Here is a 17,384-nt window from a genome sequence, read left to right on the forward strand (position 1 = left end):
AAAGAGAGGGTCTGTTTGGTTCATGGAATTGTAGAAATCCATATTTCTACAAAACTCAATTTAGTCAAATCAAAGATTTGCAAATCTTGAAAATGATTTTAGCAATTTTAATAGAATTGTTTGAACACCTAGAGGATGAGTGGGAAGATTCCATTTCTGTGTTTCATTCCTCAAATTAGAATTGGAACTAGGTAATAGAAGCAAGTGTTTCTAGTGTTCATTTCTTTACTGTTTTTGACATAGATAAATGGTTACCAGATAAAGATTTTTTAAGTTTATGACAAAGGTCGTAGGCTAAGCAAGGTTCATTTGCATTCACAATGCATTGGTTCCACATCATACAGTGACTGTCTAGCTTTTCCAGAAGCATTTCATGACTACAAAAAAGGACAGAAACAAACTACCAAACTAGTTCGCCTTGCAATTTCACTTGTGTCTCGTCAAAGGAAAATTTGGTTATGCTTTCCTCTCTTTTCCCATTTTTTGAGGCAACGTCTCCTCCATTACCAAAAACACTTACTTTCATGACCTCACCCTCTCTTCACTATGTTCACAAATTGAGATATGTTGCTCTTGCTATGAATTTCTTCACTGGGAAAAACACCTATTCGAGAACAAAAAAATATTAAAATCTTTATCACACTAGAAATACTTGTCTCTATCGCAGGTGAAATCAGTATTATCTGAAGAAAACAATGACACCACCTTTGGGGCGCTGACTCTGCCCACCTCAATGGTTTTGTATCCAATTGAATTTGATTCGTCAATGGGCAAAATTTTCTTTCAACACTCAAAAAGTGTAACTAGGTTACAATTTTCAATTCTAAGTCCACAGAGGGAAGTTTGATAACTTGGTTTTTGAGGTAAAATTAGATATCTTCAATTCAAATTCCATTTTGAAATCTTGGACAAAAATGCAAAATTTTTCAAATCTGATTTTGCCAAAGTTAATTCAGGTCTAATTCCACAAACCAAACCAACCCTAAATGTCTGCCTCATAAGATTTACATTTTAGATGTTTCTCTTAACATTTAGATTTTTTATACAAATACAAATTAATAAATTTGGAATAATGTCATATCAAATACATTTATTTTGGTGTATAACCATCCCCTCATAGTAGCCATATACACCCAATAATTATGATATCTGACCATTATACAACATACGACCACATATATGCCCCATTATTCAATGAAAGTATTAAAAGCTTCCACTATTTAACACTTGAAAGAGGTGCATATATGTTGACTCAGATCCACTGGTCCATTATTCACCGGTATGAAAAGAATAGATTGGAAGTGACAGGCCTGCTACATTAAATTGCACTTCCAGGCAGGGTCCCGCTTCACGAAAAAGCTCACGCATTAACTGAGAAAGAGACAGAGATTTGATAGCTGGTCAATGTTAATGGGTACAGGCGTGGGAAGTAGAGAGAGAGCTCTGATTTCAAGTCCACTTTCAATCCAGAAAGTTTGGAGTCCATTCCCCAGAGCTCGGAGTGCGTGTAAACCGTCCCGTACAATATATCTGACAGTAAAAATCCACTAACTTTAGACAATTCTCACTCGGAATCCAAATGATGACGCTTGAAAAGCCCATTTGCGGCAGCAGACTGCGCGCGCAGATTACCGGAAATCTATGCGCATTCGTTAATGCTGTGCGATCATTTCTATCACCTCCAATGACCATCGCGCTCGTTGCTCTTTGCTTTAATTTGAATTTGAAAATTCCCTGCAACTTCTTTCATTCACTGTCGAGAGTTTCACAGCTCCTGCACGCGTGAAAAATTAAAAAGTGCAAATATGGAAGGAATGCCGTAGCATTCCCCACTTCTCACTTCAAAGCATACTAATTTTGCGCAAAGGCCATGTCTCCTTCTGCTTCACCGTCGCTGCTTCTTAAAAATGGTTAGTTACTACTTATTTCCGCTGCTCATTCTGATTTGTTTTAAATGCTTCTTCGTCTGTTCAGATTAGGGTTTCTGAGTGCCACGAGGTTATTTTTTCAGAACCATAATTTTTGACAATTGTAATTTTTGTTTAATAACTTTTTCTCGAGTTATCTCAATTTTTAAATTTGGTAATTTACTCAGATCTAATACATAACATGTATTTTGCAACGATTAGGAAGTGTGAAGTATGTAGACCTGGTATAAGAGAAGTTAAAGTTTTTCAATCAAAAGAAATTCTCATGACACCCTCCTCTGATCAGTTTATAGGGGACTCGAGGCTACTTAAGCAAGATTTCGCTTTTCTTATCACATAGACGATATCATTCCTACACAGTCTATTGAAATGGACTGGAAAGAGCTTCTGAATATAACTGTGTATACATTTTGATATAAAATTTTGCATCAAGATTTATGCACAGTTGCATTTAGAAAGCTAATCGACTCTTGTTTATTACATATTTAAGATTTAGTCATTCACTCTTAGGGGGCATGCCCAGACATTTTTTTTTTGGGTTACTTAGGGAGACCTTTACACTGTGCCTTTCATGTTAGATTGTTGTTTCTTCAGTTCCATATGATACTATATTAGGCTTTCCCAAGAAAAGGAGGAGAGTCTGAAATGCTCGTTGTAGTGAGAATCAACTGTGGAAGAAAATAATTGTTTTGAAAAGATTCAATTGTGGACTTGATACATAAACTGCGTGGACGTAATGGTTCCCAGATGACATTTTGCATGTTCAAATCTGGGTACATTCTTATGTCATACCGAGTAAAGGTCAAATGGAAAAACAGAGTCTCATACTTGATTGGTGTCTCAATTGGCGTTTACACAAAAGCCTACCCTTGTCCTTACTTCATCTAACATATTGAGGAGTAAAAGAAAACATTGCAGATGACGCCCTGTTTCTAAAGTTGAAATGTCCACTCCAAATACAGATTTGATTATATAAAACTTTAATCAATGACCAACAAACTACAATTAGTATAGGCTACGTACAAAAGATGATTAAAATATGAAATTATTAATTTCCGTGATTTTTTTGATGATAAAATATATCACAACAAAACTACAATCTTCATAAGAAAAGCTATGGGAAGTTGACCCGTAGTATTTGCTGGATAACTAGATGACATCAAAAAATCTTATGAAAATAATACAAAACAATTTTATTTGCCAAAAATGAAAAACAAAATCACGACTTTGCTGGTAAATGCAAATGTGTGATACAAACAAACTTGAAAATAATACCTGTGAGGCCTCTTAAAACCATTAGGCTTCCCAAAATGAATTGGAAGAAATGTTCCTGACTTTGTTCTAGGATTTTAACTGTTCATAGGAAAGAAACAGATATTTGTCATTGCTGTTTGTTTTAAAATTATTCCTTTTTTTGCACAAATCACAACATACATGCATCTAGCAAACATCTTCATGTAAGGTGAGGCTTTCTTAAATCAAACTACATGTAACTATCCAACAAGAACATTGCACATCAAACCTAATTGATGTTTAAATTGAAAAAGTAATTGGGTCTCTAAATGTTATTATGATTGATTGAATCAAATTGGTAAAATGGCTTCATTTAATTGAATACTCATATAATACTCTACTTTGTTTCTCAACTAGTTTGTTTTCTTTGAAGCCACTTCATGGGTACAACTCACCCTCTACATTAAAGAATGTGTTGTGGGAGAGTCAAAAACACCAATTGGTAACTTCGCTATAGAAATGTAAGCTTATTTGAATACCCTCAAAGTTAATGGTTATATATGAACAAAATAGAGAAAACACATCATGGGTGACATGGTATTGGTTTGCATGGACCCCTACAACTTGTTGGTCCCAACCGATACTGAGAGGGGGGATGAATCAATATGCATACTTCTCTTCAGTCTACCGGTTAATCCACTAAGTTTTATCACACACTTTGTTACTACCTCCTTAACTAGTAAAGAAATGATAAAAGCTATACATTAGAACCATACAATATTCCACACAGAAGCATACATCAATGACAAATATTTTTACGTGGAAACCCCCGGTGTGAGGGTGAATACCATGGTGGGAGTAATATGCCCACTAGCCTTTCCTTGCAAGATAAAGGGTGCCTTGTTAAAGGCTTACATCTGTTCTTTCTGAGAACACATCTTGTTAGGAATGCCAATAATTTCTTAGGATTACAACGACCTGTTAAGGCTACCTCGTTAGAGGATTTAGATCTCTTTCTAAGAGATACATTGTTAGAGGATTTCAGAGACTTCTCACAAGTCTTCCCTATTAAAGGCTCACAATTGCAATGATTAGAAAGCAAACTAAAGTGTAGATCTGAAATCTATGGCACACCTTGCCTGATAGATCCTTTGTTGCTTTTTCACAAAGATGCTTTAATCTTCCACTACTGTTTTGGCTTGGTTGAGCTTTCCTTGTACTCGACCCTTCTTTCTCTCATGCGCTTTGCACTGACTTGCTGTGGCACTCTATTCACAACCAATCTCTGCTTTGAGTTCTTTGTTTCACACAGTTGCTGCAACAACACCATTCTTGGCTCTTCCTCTGGATGAAGAATATCTTTTAAAATCACGTTCACTGTTTATGGATGGAAACCCAAAAGTTATTCCGCTCAAACTGTAATTTGAATTTTGAACTGCACAGTGAGCATTGTCACAAGACACCCGTGACTACATATTCGTAGGTGCCTATGCTTGTAGGCTTGCTTGTCTGTCTGCAAGTCTACATCTAGTCTGGGACATTGCGTGCTTCAGCCACAATTCCGCTGCTCTTCTCTGTTGCATGTCTTTATCGTATGCAGACCTCTCATATTGTCACATCAATGGTGACTGGACTACAACCATTCCACTTTTCACGGTTCTCCTACTATCTTGACTAGTATACTAGTCTGCCGATGGTTGCACTTGCAATGCTTTGTGACTTCTTCTTAACCGGTTGCTAGTCAATGACAACACATTTTACTAACTCAATGCTTGAGTTCACCATTTGCCCGGTTGATGCATCTTAGTCCAACACAACTAAACTTTAAAAAATGAAGGGAATTGTAAGCATCAACCTAAATTGTATGGTCCTTCTCAAATTAGGGCTAAAATGAGATTAACATACACCTTAGAAATTCCAATAAAAGGAAGTATGTGTGTATTTTTGACATCTCATACGTTAAGAAGCACCTTTGGTAAAATATAGTAGATCCTAGTTTCAATCTGAGTTTCTCCACATGAAGGAAGAAGGTTACTGTTAAATCATTCTAGTATCCCGGTAGAGCATTGCAACTTAAAGTGAAATAATGAAGGAAAAAACAATTGAAAACATGTTTAGTGAATGTTATGGATAACTTTTGGAAGATTGATGTGGGTAGCCAATGTTGGTGCAGCAATCGACAATGGGTTGAACAAACAACTGGCAAGTGGGCGCACATAAAACACAATGAAAAGCAAACAAGGAAGAAAATTGGAGATTGAACAAAAACACACATTCAATTATAGAAATGAAAGAAAGACAATATGCTATATGATAAACTCAACACATTCTGTACTGCTCAACCCTTGGAGAAATATATGCACACTTTGAACAATAGAATCAATCAATTCTCTATCTCTCCACCTCTACCCAAAACATAACATATTTGAATCCAAAAGATGAACCTAAAAATTGTTTAGTTATCAGATTTGTCACCTAAATCTATATTCTTCCACCCACACAATGGACAACTGAAACTAGTAGTTGGGACAGGTGTAATGATGTTTTACACCTACTCTTTGCTTGTTTTACAAGGCACAACTACCTTCCAATATTATACAAACTACAAAGAATAAAAGTCACTTAAGCTTTTCATTGGAAAACAAATAAGGCAAAGATTTAACAGAAAGCTTTCAAAAGGTGAAAATCACAACATAATTACAACTGAATACAATACAAAGATTCTTCTTTAAAACACTGAGATTCGTAACATTCAAAACATCACTGTTCAATTTGTTCAAAGCCATTCACAACAATGTGCATATATAAAGTTTCTAAACTCTTCAACAAATATCTGAGAAACAGATTATCTGAACAGTGAATAGCAATGTATTCAACATATAGGAAGAACAAGCAATCCATCTATTATAACACAAAGACTATGATTCATGAAACTGCATTCAGATGTCTTTCATTAATATCTATCCAAAATAGTGAGCATCCGAAAAAAGGTCTTGTTCATATCTATGCATCTAGCATATATAGATAACAGTTAACTCTTTGTTTGAAACTAATAATATCTTGAAGATTACTTTGTTTAAAAGGAAGCTTAAAAATCATGAGATAACATAAAATAAAATAATAGCTGTCCAAAACCTAGAGTTTTTGATTTCCAACCATGGAAATAAATATTAAAACATCAGATAATAAGATTCAATTATTTATAATTTCTCATTCATATTCCCCTTGTTGGTCTCCACATGGTGCCTCCTTTGCTAAATTGTTTGCTGGTACTTCGTGTTGCTTGTGCCTGCACTTTTTCTTTGTATGCCCTCTATTTGGAGAAATAGGTGACAGTGACTCAGCATTAGGGTTGCATGTTGTAATGTCCCCTTTTTAGCATTCATAGCATGATGTTGTCGTTAGCCTATTTCCCCACAGTCCCGTAGGCTAACCAGGACATTAAAGGGACTTAGAGGCCATTTGGCCTAGATAGTTTCAGTTGCAGGTCTTTCTAAGGGGTTTTGAGGCAACTTTGGGCATACTTACTATTTATAGTAAGTCATTTTGGACATGGTCAGACATCCAGTGGCAGCGGTATGTCGATGGTAATTGTTTAAAATTGACAAGAAGACTTGTTTATCATTGATAAGATTTGTTATGCATTAATAAAGCTATTTTATAAAGTTAAATTTAAATATTTAACTTTATTAATGCATAGACTATAGTTTGTGGGAAATATTTAAACTAAAAGAGTCCTCTTTATTTTATAACACATTGGAGACATAAGTTACATAAAGGGAATTATGTTTTATCCCACATTGAGAAAACGAAGGACTGAGCTCTTGTGAGAACACTATAAAAGAAATGGAAGAGCTTCTTTTTAGTATGCTTGGATGAAGATTAAAGTTATGTTGCTGGATATTTGATTATCGGGCTTGGAGGACGGAATCTCTCTTTGCTAGCATTCTCTTCGGTGTTGGAAGACACAGTTAGGAGGATCAATGGTGTTTTCACTTCAGGGAACACGCTGGGTTTCATTTGGTGCTCTTGCATAAAGAATTTACAAAGGTTTGAAAGTGCAGATCTGAAGTTAGTTATTGCTACAATGCACATGAACAGTATTTTGCTACAGTACCGCATGAACAGTGTTTGCTACGGTACGATGTGAATAGTGTTTTGCTACAGTATCGCGTGAATAGTGTTTTGCTATAGTATCGCGTGAATAGTGCTGCTACAGTGCGTGAGCAATGTTGGTATCAAGTTTACTTGTTTATCCGGCTGATTAGAAGTTTGGAAGGCTGTCACTTCATTCGCAAATCACTACAACATTCAATTCTAGGTTTCTTCTATCATACTTCCATGTCTATGCATTATAATTGTTGAATACAAGTCTGAATAGTTGTCGCAGACTTTAAGGCAGCTGTAAGTGCACATCTACATTTAAAATCACCCTTTATCAGCACATTAAAAGAGTTTCCAAATTTTTTATATATATCGTTGAATGTGTGCCAAGTGTTTTTCAAAATGTTATGATGTCTATTACGCATTTTGAATGTCACTTCACAGTTGTTCGTAAATCTACTCATTGGAAATCAATTTATTGAGGAAATCAGCTTTATGAGTTTGCATACAAAGTGTTTGACAATATTCCTTAAGTTAAATTTCTTCAAGCCAAAGTTCAAATCAGGGGAGGATATTACAGTGGTATCAGAGCTTGTTTATCTTGCCATCCTAGTGGGTACAAACACAATGAACAGGTGGTGATATGACAGATTGGAGTGTTCAACCTTTAACTCATCACTATAATTTAAGAAGAACCAGGGCTCGTCTAAACATAGGACCAGAGGAAAAGGGAAATCTAGAGGATCATATTGATACAGGTGAACAGATTGTTGGCAATATGGGAGACAGGAATGCTCGGGATCCTGGAGAGGAAAGATTCTTACAGTTATTAGAGACCTTGGCACAGGGATAGCGATTAGCAGAACAGAGGGCACAGGAACAAAATCAGAGAATGTAGCTTATGATGCAGATGATGGCTCGTCAAATGGGGTTGAATACTAACATGGGTGGAGGAAATAATCAGAATGATAATAATCAAAATGGTAACAATCAGAATGGGAATAATCAGGATGGGACACATAATGGAGGTGAACAAGTTGGGAACAATTTCGGTCATGCACCCTAGCAAGCTAGGAGAGTGAGTTCAAGGCCCATGATTCCCACATTTCCTCCTAGAGCCCCAGAGCAGCCCGTATTGGAGCCCCAAATCACTGATATACAGGACCAGTTGAGGAGAGATTGGGAAGCCGGAGGTCTAGATTTTACTGCTGCAATTACCTTTAGGGAGTATATGGATGTGTGGATGAAACATATGCCACGTGGACATGACAGGAACTAGAGCTACGAGCTACGGAAGAAAGTAGGGAAACTTCAGTTACCATATTATGATGGCTCGGGGAAGTCTACAGCAAGAGCTTGGGTTCAAAAGCTTGACACATACTTTCAATTGAACCCTATGCCTGAGGAAGAAGCTATTAAGTATGCAGCAATTCATTTGGATGGGTTAGCACACGAGTGGTGGCATCATGGTATGGTCACTATGGGTCATGCACACATTACCTCATATGTGGAGTTTACGAAGAGACTGATTGAACGATTTGATAGGAAGGATCCATAACTCCATTTCAAGGAGTTAGCTCAGCTTAAACAGTGGGGATCATTGGAAACATACATTTCACAGTTTCAAAAACTTGCAGTGTTAGTAACAGATGTATCTGAACAGAGGATACTGGTTCTATTTATGGATGGGTTAGCTGATCCGTTGAGAGGGTGGATTAAAGCTCTCAACCCTCCCACTTTGCAGGAAGCCATTAAGAAAGCTCGTGACATGGATTCCTCTTCAGCTTCTAAAAATAAATTCCAGGCAAAGAGTTTCCCTTCGAGGAAAGATAAGGACAGTAAACCTTTTCATAGAGAGGCTCAGCCACCTAAGGAGGAAAGTAAGAGGTTGGACAATGAGACACTTAATGATCTCAGGAAGAAGAAGCTTTTTTTTCATTGCAGGGAGCCTTGGGATTTGTCACATAAGTGTCCATTGAAAGCAAAAGCTAAGCAGATGGAGTACTTTTCAGCCGAAGAGTTAGTGGATGGAGATTCAGAGCAGTCATCAGAATCAGATGGAGATGATAATTCTTCACATGAGGAAGCACGCGGTGATAGCACGATAGCTCAGTTGTCCAGTATATAGGAGGCCGTCACTTTCAGAGTTAGGGGTACTTTGGATGGACAAAGATTTGTGGCACTCATTGATACAGGGGCAACACATAACTTCATTGATGAGAAGTTTGTGTCACGCAAAGGGCTACATACAGAGGAGCATAGGGGATTTAAGGTGATGGTTGCCGATGGCTTCAAAATTGACTATACCAAGAAAATCTCCAACTTGCAGCTTCGTTTGGGAGATTATGACATGGTGGGAGATTTCTTTGTGGTCAACATTGGTGATCAAGATCTGGTGCTTGGGATGAATTAGATGAAGTCTCTGGAAGAGTTTACATTTAACCTCCAGAAAATGGAAATGAGGTTTGAGGCAAATGGTAAGAAGATAGTGCTTAGAGGTTTGTCAGATGGGAGACTTCGAGTGGTGTCACTCAAGCGGATGCAGAGTTTCTTTGGACACGACCAGGTGCAGTGGACAACAGAGTTCAGAGTAATGCCTGAGGTGACAGAGCAGCATAAACAGGAGTATCCACCTGATGTACAAAAAATAATAACCAAACATACTAATGTGTTTGGTGAGATACCTCCAGGGAGACCCCCGGATAGGGGAATCGAGCATGTTATTGAGTTAGAGGAAGGGGCTAAGCCAGTCATCATCACACCCTACCGCCATCCAAGGAGATATAAGGATGAAATAGAAAAGGCAATCAAGGAGTTGATTAACATGGGGCACATACGGCCAAGCAAGAGTCCTTTCGCTTCTTCGGTAGTATTGGTGAAGAAGGATGGTACAATGAGGATGTGCATTGATTATAGGGAGCTAAACAAGAAGACAATCAAAAACCAATACCCTATTCCGCGCATCGATGAGCTTATTGATGAATTGCACGGTGCATGCTACTTCTCTAAGATTGATTTAAGATCTGGCTACCACCAGATACGGGTTAGAGAGGTGGATGTGGAGAAGACAGCTTTTAGATGCCACTACGGACATTTTGAGTTCTTAGTCATGCCCTCTGGGTTGACTAATGCCCCCGCCACTTTCCAGTTCTATATGAATAGAGTATTCAGAGATCAGTTGAGGAAGTTTGTGTTGATATTTTTTGATGATATACTGATATACAGCCGTACTTGGGATGAACATTTGAAGCATATTGATGCAGTGCTCAACATTCTAGAGAGGGAGTCATTATATGCCAAGATGAGTAAATGCGAGTTCGGAATGACAGAGTTGCTCTATCTAGGGCATATTATTAGTGCAGGAAGTGTTCGGGTTGACCCAGACAAGATCAGGGCCATTCTGGATTGGCCACCGCCGACGAACACTTCACAACTCAAGGGATTTCTTGGGCTTTGTGGGTTCTACTGCAGATTTGTGAAGGGATTTTCACAGATAGTAGCACCACTTACAGATTTGACACGGAGAGACAGTTTCAAGTGGTCAGAGAGGGCTCAGGATTGTTTTGACAAGTTCAAGGAGTTGATGAGTACATGTCTTGTTTTAGCCATTCCAGATTTCACCAGGCCTTTTGAGCTATAGTGTGATGCCTCGGGAGAGGGCGTAGGAGCTATCCTCATGCAGGACAAACATCCCATCGCATATGAGAGCAGGAAATTACGATGTGTTGAGAGAACTTACAGCATCTATGACAAAGAAATGCTAGCAATCATGCACGCGCTAGCTAATTTCAGGCAATACTTAGCAGGGAGCCGATTCACAATAAAAATAGATCATAACAGCTTGAAACATTTCCTTGGACAGAAGGATCTTAATGATAGGCAACAAAAATGGGTAAGTTATAGGCCTATGATTTTGACATAGTCTATGTCAAAGGGAAGAAAAATATTGTCGCAGATGCTTTATCCAGAAGGCCTCATTTGCTTGCTGTTGGGATAGTCATGGATGATTGGAGAGAGTTGATCTTGGTAGAATATGCCAAGGATAGTTGGGCATCTAGTGTTATTGAAGGAGCTATTCAGGATAGTCGATACACTGTTGTAAATGATTTGATCATTTACAAGGGAAGGATTTATTTGGTACCTGGGTCTGCCATGAAGCAAAAGATCTTCAGAGCATTTCATGATTCACCATTAGTAGGACATCCAGGATTTTTTAAGACATATCGGCAGGTGAAAGAGCGCTTCACTTGGAAGGGGCTTAAATCAGAAGTGCTACAGTTCGTTAGGGAGTGCCCAGTGTGTCAGTAGAACAAACAGGAACATTCTTTTTCAGGCGGTTTACTACAACCCCTACCTATACTAGAGAAGAAGTGGGATAGCATTTCCATGGATTTTATCACAGGCCTTCCAAAGGCACAGGGTCGGGATTGTATTTTTGTTGTGGTAGACAGATTGACGAAATTTGCACATTTCTTTGCGATTTCGTCCACATATTCAGCAGTATAGACAACAGAGCTATTCTTTTGAGAGGTATTTAGATTACATGGGATGCCATGGAGCATAGTCAGCGACAGGGATAGTAGGTTTATGAGCCACTTTTGGCAGGAGTTGTTCAGGTTGTGTGGAACAGAGCTAACTCCGAGTACTAGTTACTACCCCCAAACTGATGGGCAAACAGAGATAGTGAATAAATGGGTTGAGGGGTACCTTCGAAACTACATTGCAGGAGAGCAGAAGGCTTGGGTGAAGTGGCTACATCTAGGGGAGTACTGCTATAATGCCTCTTTCTATATGTCTATTCAAATGTCCCCTTTCATGGCACTGTACGGGTATGATGCTCCTAATTTTTTGGATTTTTTATTTGGGGACAGTAGGGTGCCTAAGGCCAAGGATATTTTGCAAGAGTGTCAGGACATTATGCGATCCTTGAAGGAAAATTTGCAAAAGGCACAAAATCAGTAGAAGCAATATGCTGATCAGCACAGGGTTGAGAGGTCTTTTGAGGTAGGAGACATGGTGTACCTCATGTTACAGCCGTATAGATAGTCCTCTCTCAAGAAGAGTGGAGCAGAGAAATTGAAACCACGCTACTATGGACCATTCAAAGTAATCAAGAGAGTGGGCGAAGTAGCTTATGAGTTGGAATTGCTTGCAGATAGTAAAGTGCATAATGTATTCCATGTGTCATGCCTTAAGAAGACATTGGGCCACAATGTGGTGCCTTCAGTAGTATTGCCACCTCTTGATGATGAGGGAAAGCTTATCTTGGTTCCCGAGGCTATACTTGACTCCAGGGAGAGGGTGCTTCGTAGGCGGATCATCAAGGAGTACTTGGTTGGGTGGAGGAATCTACCAGTGGAGGATGCTACTTGGAAAAATGAGCAGATATTACAACATCCAGAGTTGAAATTGCTTGAGGATAAACAATTTTGGGAAGGGCAGACTTTAATGTCCCCTTTTTAGCATTCATAGCATGATGTTGTCATTAGCCTATTTCCCCACAGTCCCGTAGGCTAACCAGGACATTAAAGGGACTTAGAGGCCATTTGGCCTAGATAGTTTCAGTTGCAGGTCTTTTTGAGGGGTTTTGAGGCAACTTTGGGCATACTTACTATTTATAGTAAGTCATCTTGGACATGGTCGGACATCCAGTGGCAGCGGTATGTCGATGGTAATTGTTTAAAATCGACAAGAAGACTTGTTTATCATTGATAAGATTTGTTATGCATTAATAAAGCTATTTTATAAAGTTAAATTTAAATATTTAACTTTATTAATGCATATACTATAGTTTGTGGGAAATATTTAAATTAAAAGAGTCCCCTTTATTTTATAACACATTGGATACATAAGTTACATAAAGGGAGTTATGTTTTATTCCACATTGAGAAAACGAAGGACTGAGCTCTTGTGAGAACACTATAAAAGAAATGGAAGAGTTTCTTTTTAGTATGCTTGGATGAAGATTAAAGTTATGTTGTTGGATATCTGATTATCGGGCTTGGAGGACGGAATCCCTCTTTGCTAGCATTCTCTTCGGTGTTGGAAGACACAGCCAGGAGGATCAATGGTGTTTTCACTTCAGGGAACACATTGGGTTTCATTTGGTGCTCTTGCATAAAGAATTTACAAGGGTTTGAAAGTGCATATCTGAAGTTAGTTATTGCTACAGTGCGCATGAACAATATTTTGCTACAGTACCACACGAATAGTGTTTGCTACAGTACGACGTGAATAGTGTTTTGCTACAGTATCGTGTGAATAGTGTTTTGGTACAGTATTGTGTGAATAGTGCTGCTACAGTGCGTGAACAATGTTGGTATCAAGTTTACTTGTTTATCCGGCTGATTAGAAGTTTGGAAGGTTGTCACTCTATTCGCAAATCACTACAACATTCAATTCTAGGTTTCTTCTATCATACTTCCATGTCTATGCATTATAATTGTTGAATACAAGTCTGAATAGTTGTTGCAGCCTTTAAGGCAGCTGTAAGTGCACATCTACATTTAAAATCATCCTTTATCAGCACATTAAAAGAGTTTCCAGATTTTTTATATATATCGTTGAATGTGTGCCAAGTGTTTGTCAAAATGTTATGATGTGTATTACGCATTTTGAATGTCACTTCATAGTTGTTTGTAAATCTACTCATTGAAAATCAATTTATTGAGGAAATCAGCTTTATGAGTTTGCATACAAAGTGTTTGACAATATTCCTTAAGTTAAATTTCTTCAAGCCAAAGTTCAAATCAGGGGAGGATATTACACATGTGATATTGACCCTAAGGTTATATTTACTGAGCTTCCAATCTGCTTCTGTAATCCTTGGGCGTATGTCATCAATATGGTTCTTGAAATATTGAAGGTAGGCCACTATGTTTCTCAAAGTTTCTAATGTCTTTTTGCCCACCTCCTCTGTAGAAAGCTCTTCTTCCAGTCTCATATTGAAATTTTGAGCCAGTTTAGCACTTTTCCACAATTTATCTCCATCTTCTTCAAATATATCTCTGAAATTGACAAGTGGTGCTTCAAACCCTTGAGGTCTGAGGAAGACTCTGCCAAAGCTGATCTTATCTCACTGTCTAGCTCTTCAAGTGTAGAGAGCTTCCATTCTAACATGTCCACACACATTGCAGATTTATTCTCTTTTAGATCATTGACTATTTCTTCACCAATCAAAACAATTGGATGCATTTTTGACAACTTGCTATTCAATGAAAATTATTGTCAAATTATTCTTTTCTTTCTTGTAAAGAGCCCTAATGTCTCACTATAGAACAATGCTGAAAAATTGTTTTTGTTGTGTTTTGAGTTTTGAAATTTGCAATTCTTTGTTTTTTCAAATATAGATAAATACATAAACTTGAATGAAAAAAATTGATAACAATGTTCACAAACTTTAATTTGCAATTGATCAGTAACAAATATTGACAAGGCTCATACTTCTAAGCAACAAATTAATTATTTAGAGAACCTGGATGATATAAGAGATTCACCTTGAAGGTTGTAAATGGAAATGATCTGCAATAATTAATATAGTCTCTAGTTGTAATGTCACTCCTAGATTATTAACCACAACCTCAAAAGAGACCACGTCTTCCTTGTAGTGTGTTGGGACTCAAAATTGCAAAAGGATTTTGAGTACCATAGTTAAAAGCTTTGCAAAAGTTAGCCCCTATAAATGCTTTTCATACACATGTACTTGGATGTTGCTTTGAGCCCAATCATGTGTTTCAAGTGCTCATTGTCCTTCATTTAGTATATTCATCCACCTCAGGTCATTAGTTTGAAGTTTCGAGTCATTTGGTGAGGTGTTGTTTTGAGCACTTTGTCAAATCTGCATTTGTCTGTGTCAAACAATGTTCGGAGAGCTAGTTTGCATTTGAATATCTTGCACACGGTTAAGTGTCATGATTCGACACTTTGGGAATGTTTAGCATGCATATTAGAGAACCTATGTTTCAAATTTCAAGTCGTTTTGACATGTTTTGATAGGGTTTTGAGTTTCCCAAAGTCGGTTATTAATTGTTGTCGTGCTGATGCACTTTGTCTAGAATTCCAGGAAGCTCTGTTTGACCAAGTGTAACTTTGACTTCGTTGATCAAAATGAGGAAATTCCTTTGTTACTGCATTCTAGGAGTCAAAGAGATGTTATCTTTCAAATTTGAGCTTATGATGAATCCATTTGGTCAGTTTTCAAATGTGATTCCAAATGCAATTTTAAAGTCATTGTTGATCAGATTTGCAGATTGATCAAGAGGCCTGTTTGTAAGGTCATATCTTTGAGCCCATGATAGATGAGGTCCAATTGATCACACCGCTGTGTTCTATACTGAAAATAATTTAGGTGTGTCAATTTATAAGTTTTCACCAATCCGTTTGCACACTTTCCTAAAGCCATTTTGTTTGCAAAAGATCACTATTTTAGTAGTTCACCCTGTTTTGCAAATTTTGGAAGCCAACTTTGCACACTTGTCAAATGTGCCCAGTTATTTGTCATGAGCCCAAAATGTAACCACATACTCTCCATATAGGGAAGAATAAGTGCCCCGAGTTTCATCTCCTTGAGTGACCATTTGACTAATTTTCGAAGCCAAATCCAAATCCAATTTTCTGTTTCTGACATGTTTGAATGCTGATTAATTTCAGAGAGGTAATAACTTTCAACCCTGATTTCGTCATGAGATGAAAATTTGTGAAGTGGGAGTTTGTTGACCACAAAACAAGTGTGCCAAGTGCCAAGGCTTGATCAAATGTTTTTGTCAGTTTTTTTTAAAGCCGGTTTTAAGTCCCGTTGACACCGAATGTGACACTTTTCAAAAAAGGAACAACTGATTTTAAAATGTTTAATCAGCGATCAATTTTGAGTCCAATCAGTATGAGGAGTTCAATGGATCAGTGAGGGTTCAGGTGTTTGAGTTTGAAATTTTTTTAGTCGGGTCCACTTTTGAACCCAACTTCCTGATCTAGATTCTTCCAGTATGCCTTGTCAAGTAGATGTAGTGTTAAAATGCATTTTATCAAAGGATATTCGATAGGTTTGATGTATGGCACTCTTTTACAAGGTGGTGATTATTTTGTTAATCTAAGAAGGGAAATGTCATTAAGCAAAATGTGAGCATTGTTATGTACAAATCGCAGATGAAGTGACCATTTTTGAATAATAGCATCACTTAATATGTTCCAAGAATGATAATACTTGGCCGCTTGTGTCATTCCATTACAAAGGGGTGCATATAGTTTGAAATGAATTACTAAAGTAGGAAGTTCATATTGCACCATACATGAGAACATTGCTTTTTCAATTTGATTGAAATAACTGACTTGACATCCACATTAATAATTAAATGCAAAGGAAATGCAATGTGAAAGATGCAAAATTAGTGGGCTACTGTTCCAAGTGTGAACCATGGAGAGAAATATGACAAGATACTATGGAGGCATAATGACATTTGAAGAATGAGATGTGTATGGCACATAGATGAGGCATGGCGATTCTCGAAGGCCTGACTTGTTTGATTGGTTGGATTTGGAATGTTTTTGAGTACCAAATGTATATGAACATTGGTAAAGCTTGAACATTGAAAGTGACATGCCTATGGTAGACGTCTTCCTTGTAATCTTGGGTGATTCTTGGCAAGTGTGAGGCTTGTTCAATGATGTTTCTTCTCATAAAACTGTTGTTTTTAACCCTTTTCATAAGACAATGTGCAATGAGCTTTTTATTGGTGTGATGGAACTGAATTCATTAAACAAGTTGTGAATCACCCTCAGCATGACTGTAACTGGCAGCGTATCCATCATTGAAACCTTCTCATGTGCTCGCAAGGGATCAATTGATTGAGTCAACTATTATACACAGTATAAACTATTGAAATGAAACACACCATTTTGCCAGGATACACACATAGCCCTTTGCAAATCTGCGGGTTGTAGGGAGATTGTTGTGTTGACCTTTGTTTGGTTGATATTCGATGTAGCCCTAAAGGAAAATGGTGTTGGCTTGCTTAATGCACATGAAATGACTACATAGAGTTAAGAGCCACCATTGATGGTTTCTTTTCTAGTTTGATCATGTAAACACATGCCAAGAACTTTGTCCTGATTGGACCTGCAAGT

The 17,384-nt window shown here is 37.7% G+C and overlaps 1 protein-coding gene across 3 annotated transcripts in view; it reads left to right on the plus strand.

Annotated features, from left to right (window-relative positions):
- The first annotated feature begins 1,271 nt into the window (after positions 1-1,271).
- The window catches only part of LOC149532437 (E3 ubiquitin-protein ligase DIS1-like), a 69,905-nt gene continuing 53,792 nt past the window's right edge, over positions 1,272-17,384 (plus strand). Inside the window, exon 1 of one of the 3 annotated variants that reach the window (XM_089803677.1) lies at positions 1,272-1,910. Coding sequence is in view for 1 of the 3 variants with exons in the window: in XM_089803675.1 (XP_089659801.1) it covers positions 1,871-1,910 (40 nt within the window). In the remaining 2 variants the exon portion in view is untranslated. The remainder of the gene's footprint in view (positions 1,911-17,384) is intronic. The other 2 variants (XM_089803675.1, XM_089803676.1) reach the window with 2 other exon arrangements.

The sequence above is a fragment of the Cupressus sempervirens genome, chromosome 10, assembly GCF_028749045.1.
Source record: "Cupressus sempervirens isolate cs-2001-9-10 chromosome 10, ASM2874904v1, whole genome shotgun sequence".
Lineage (NCBI taxonomy): Eukaryota > Viridiplantae > Streptophyta > Pinopsida > Cupressales > Cupressaceae > Cupressus > Cupressus sempervirens.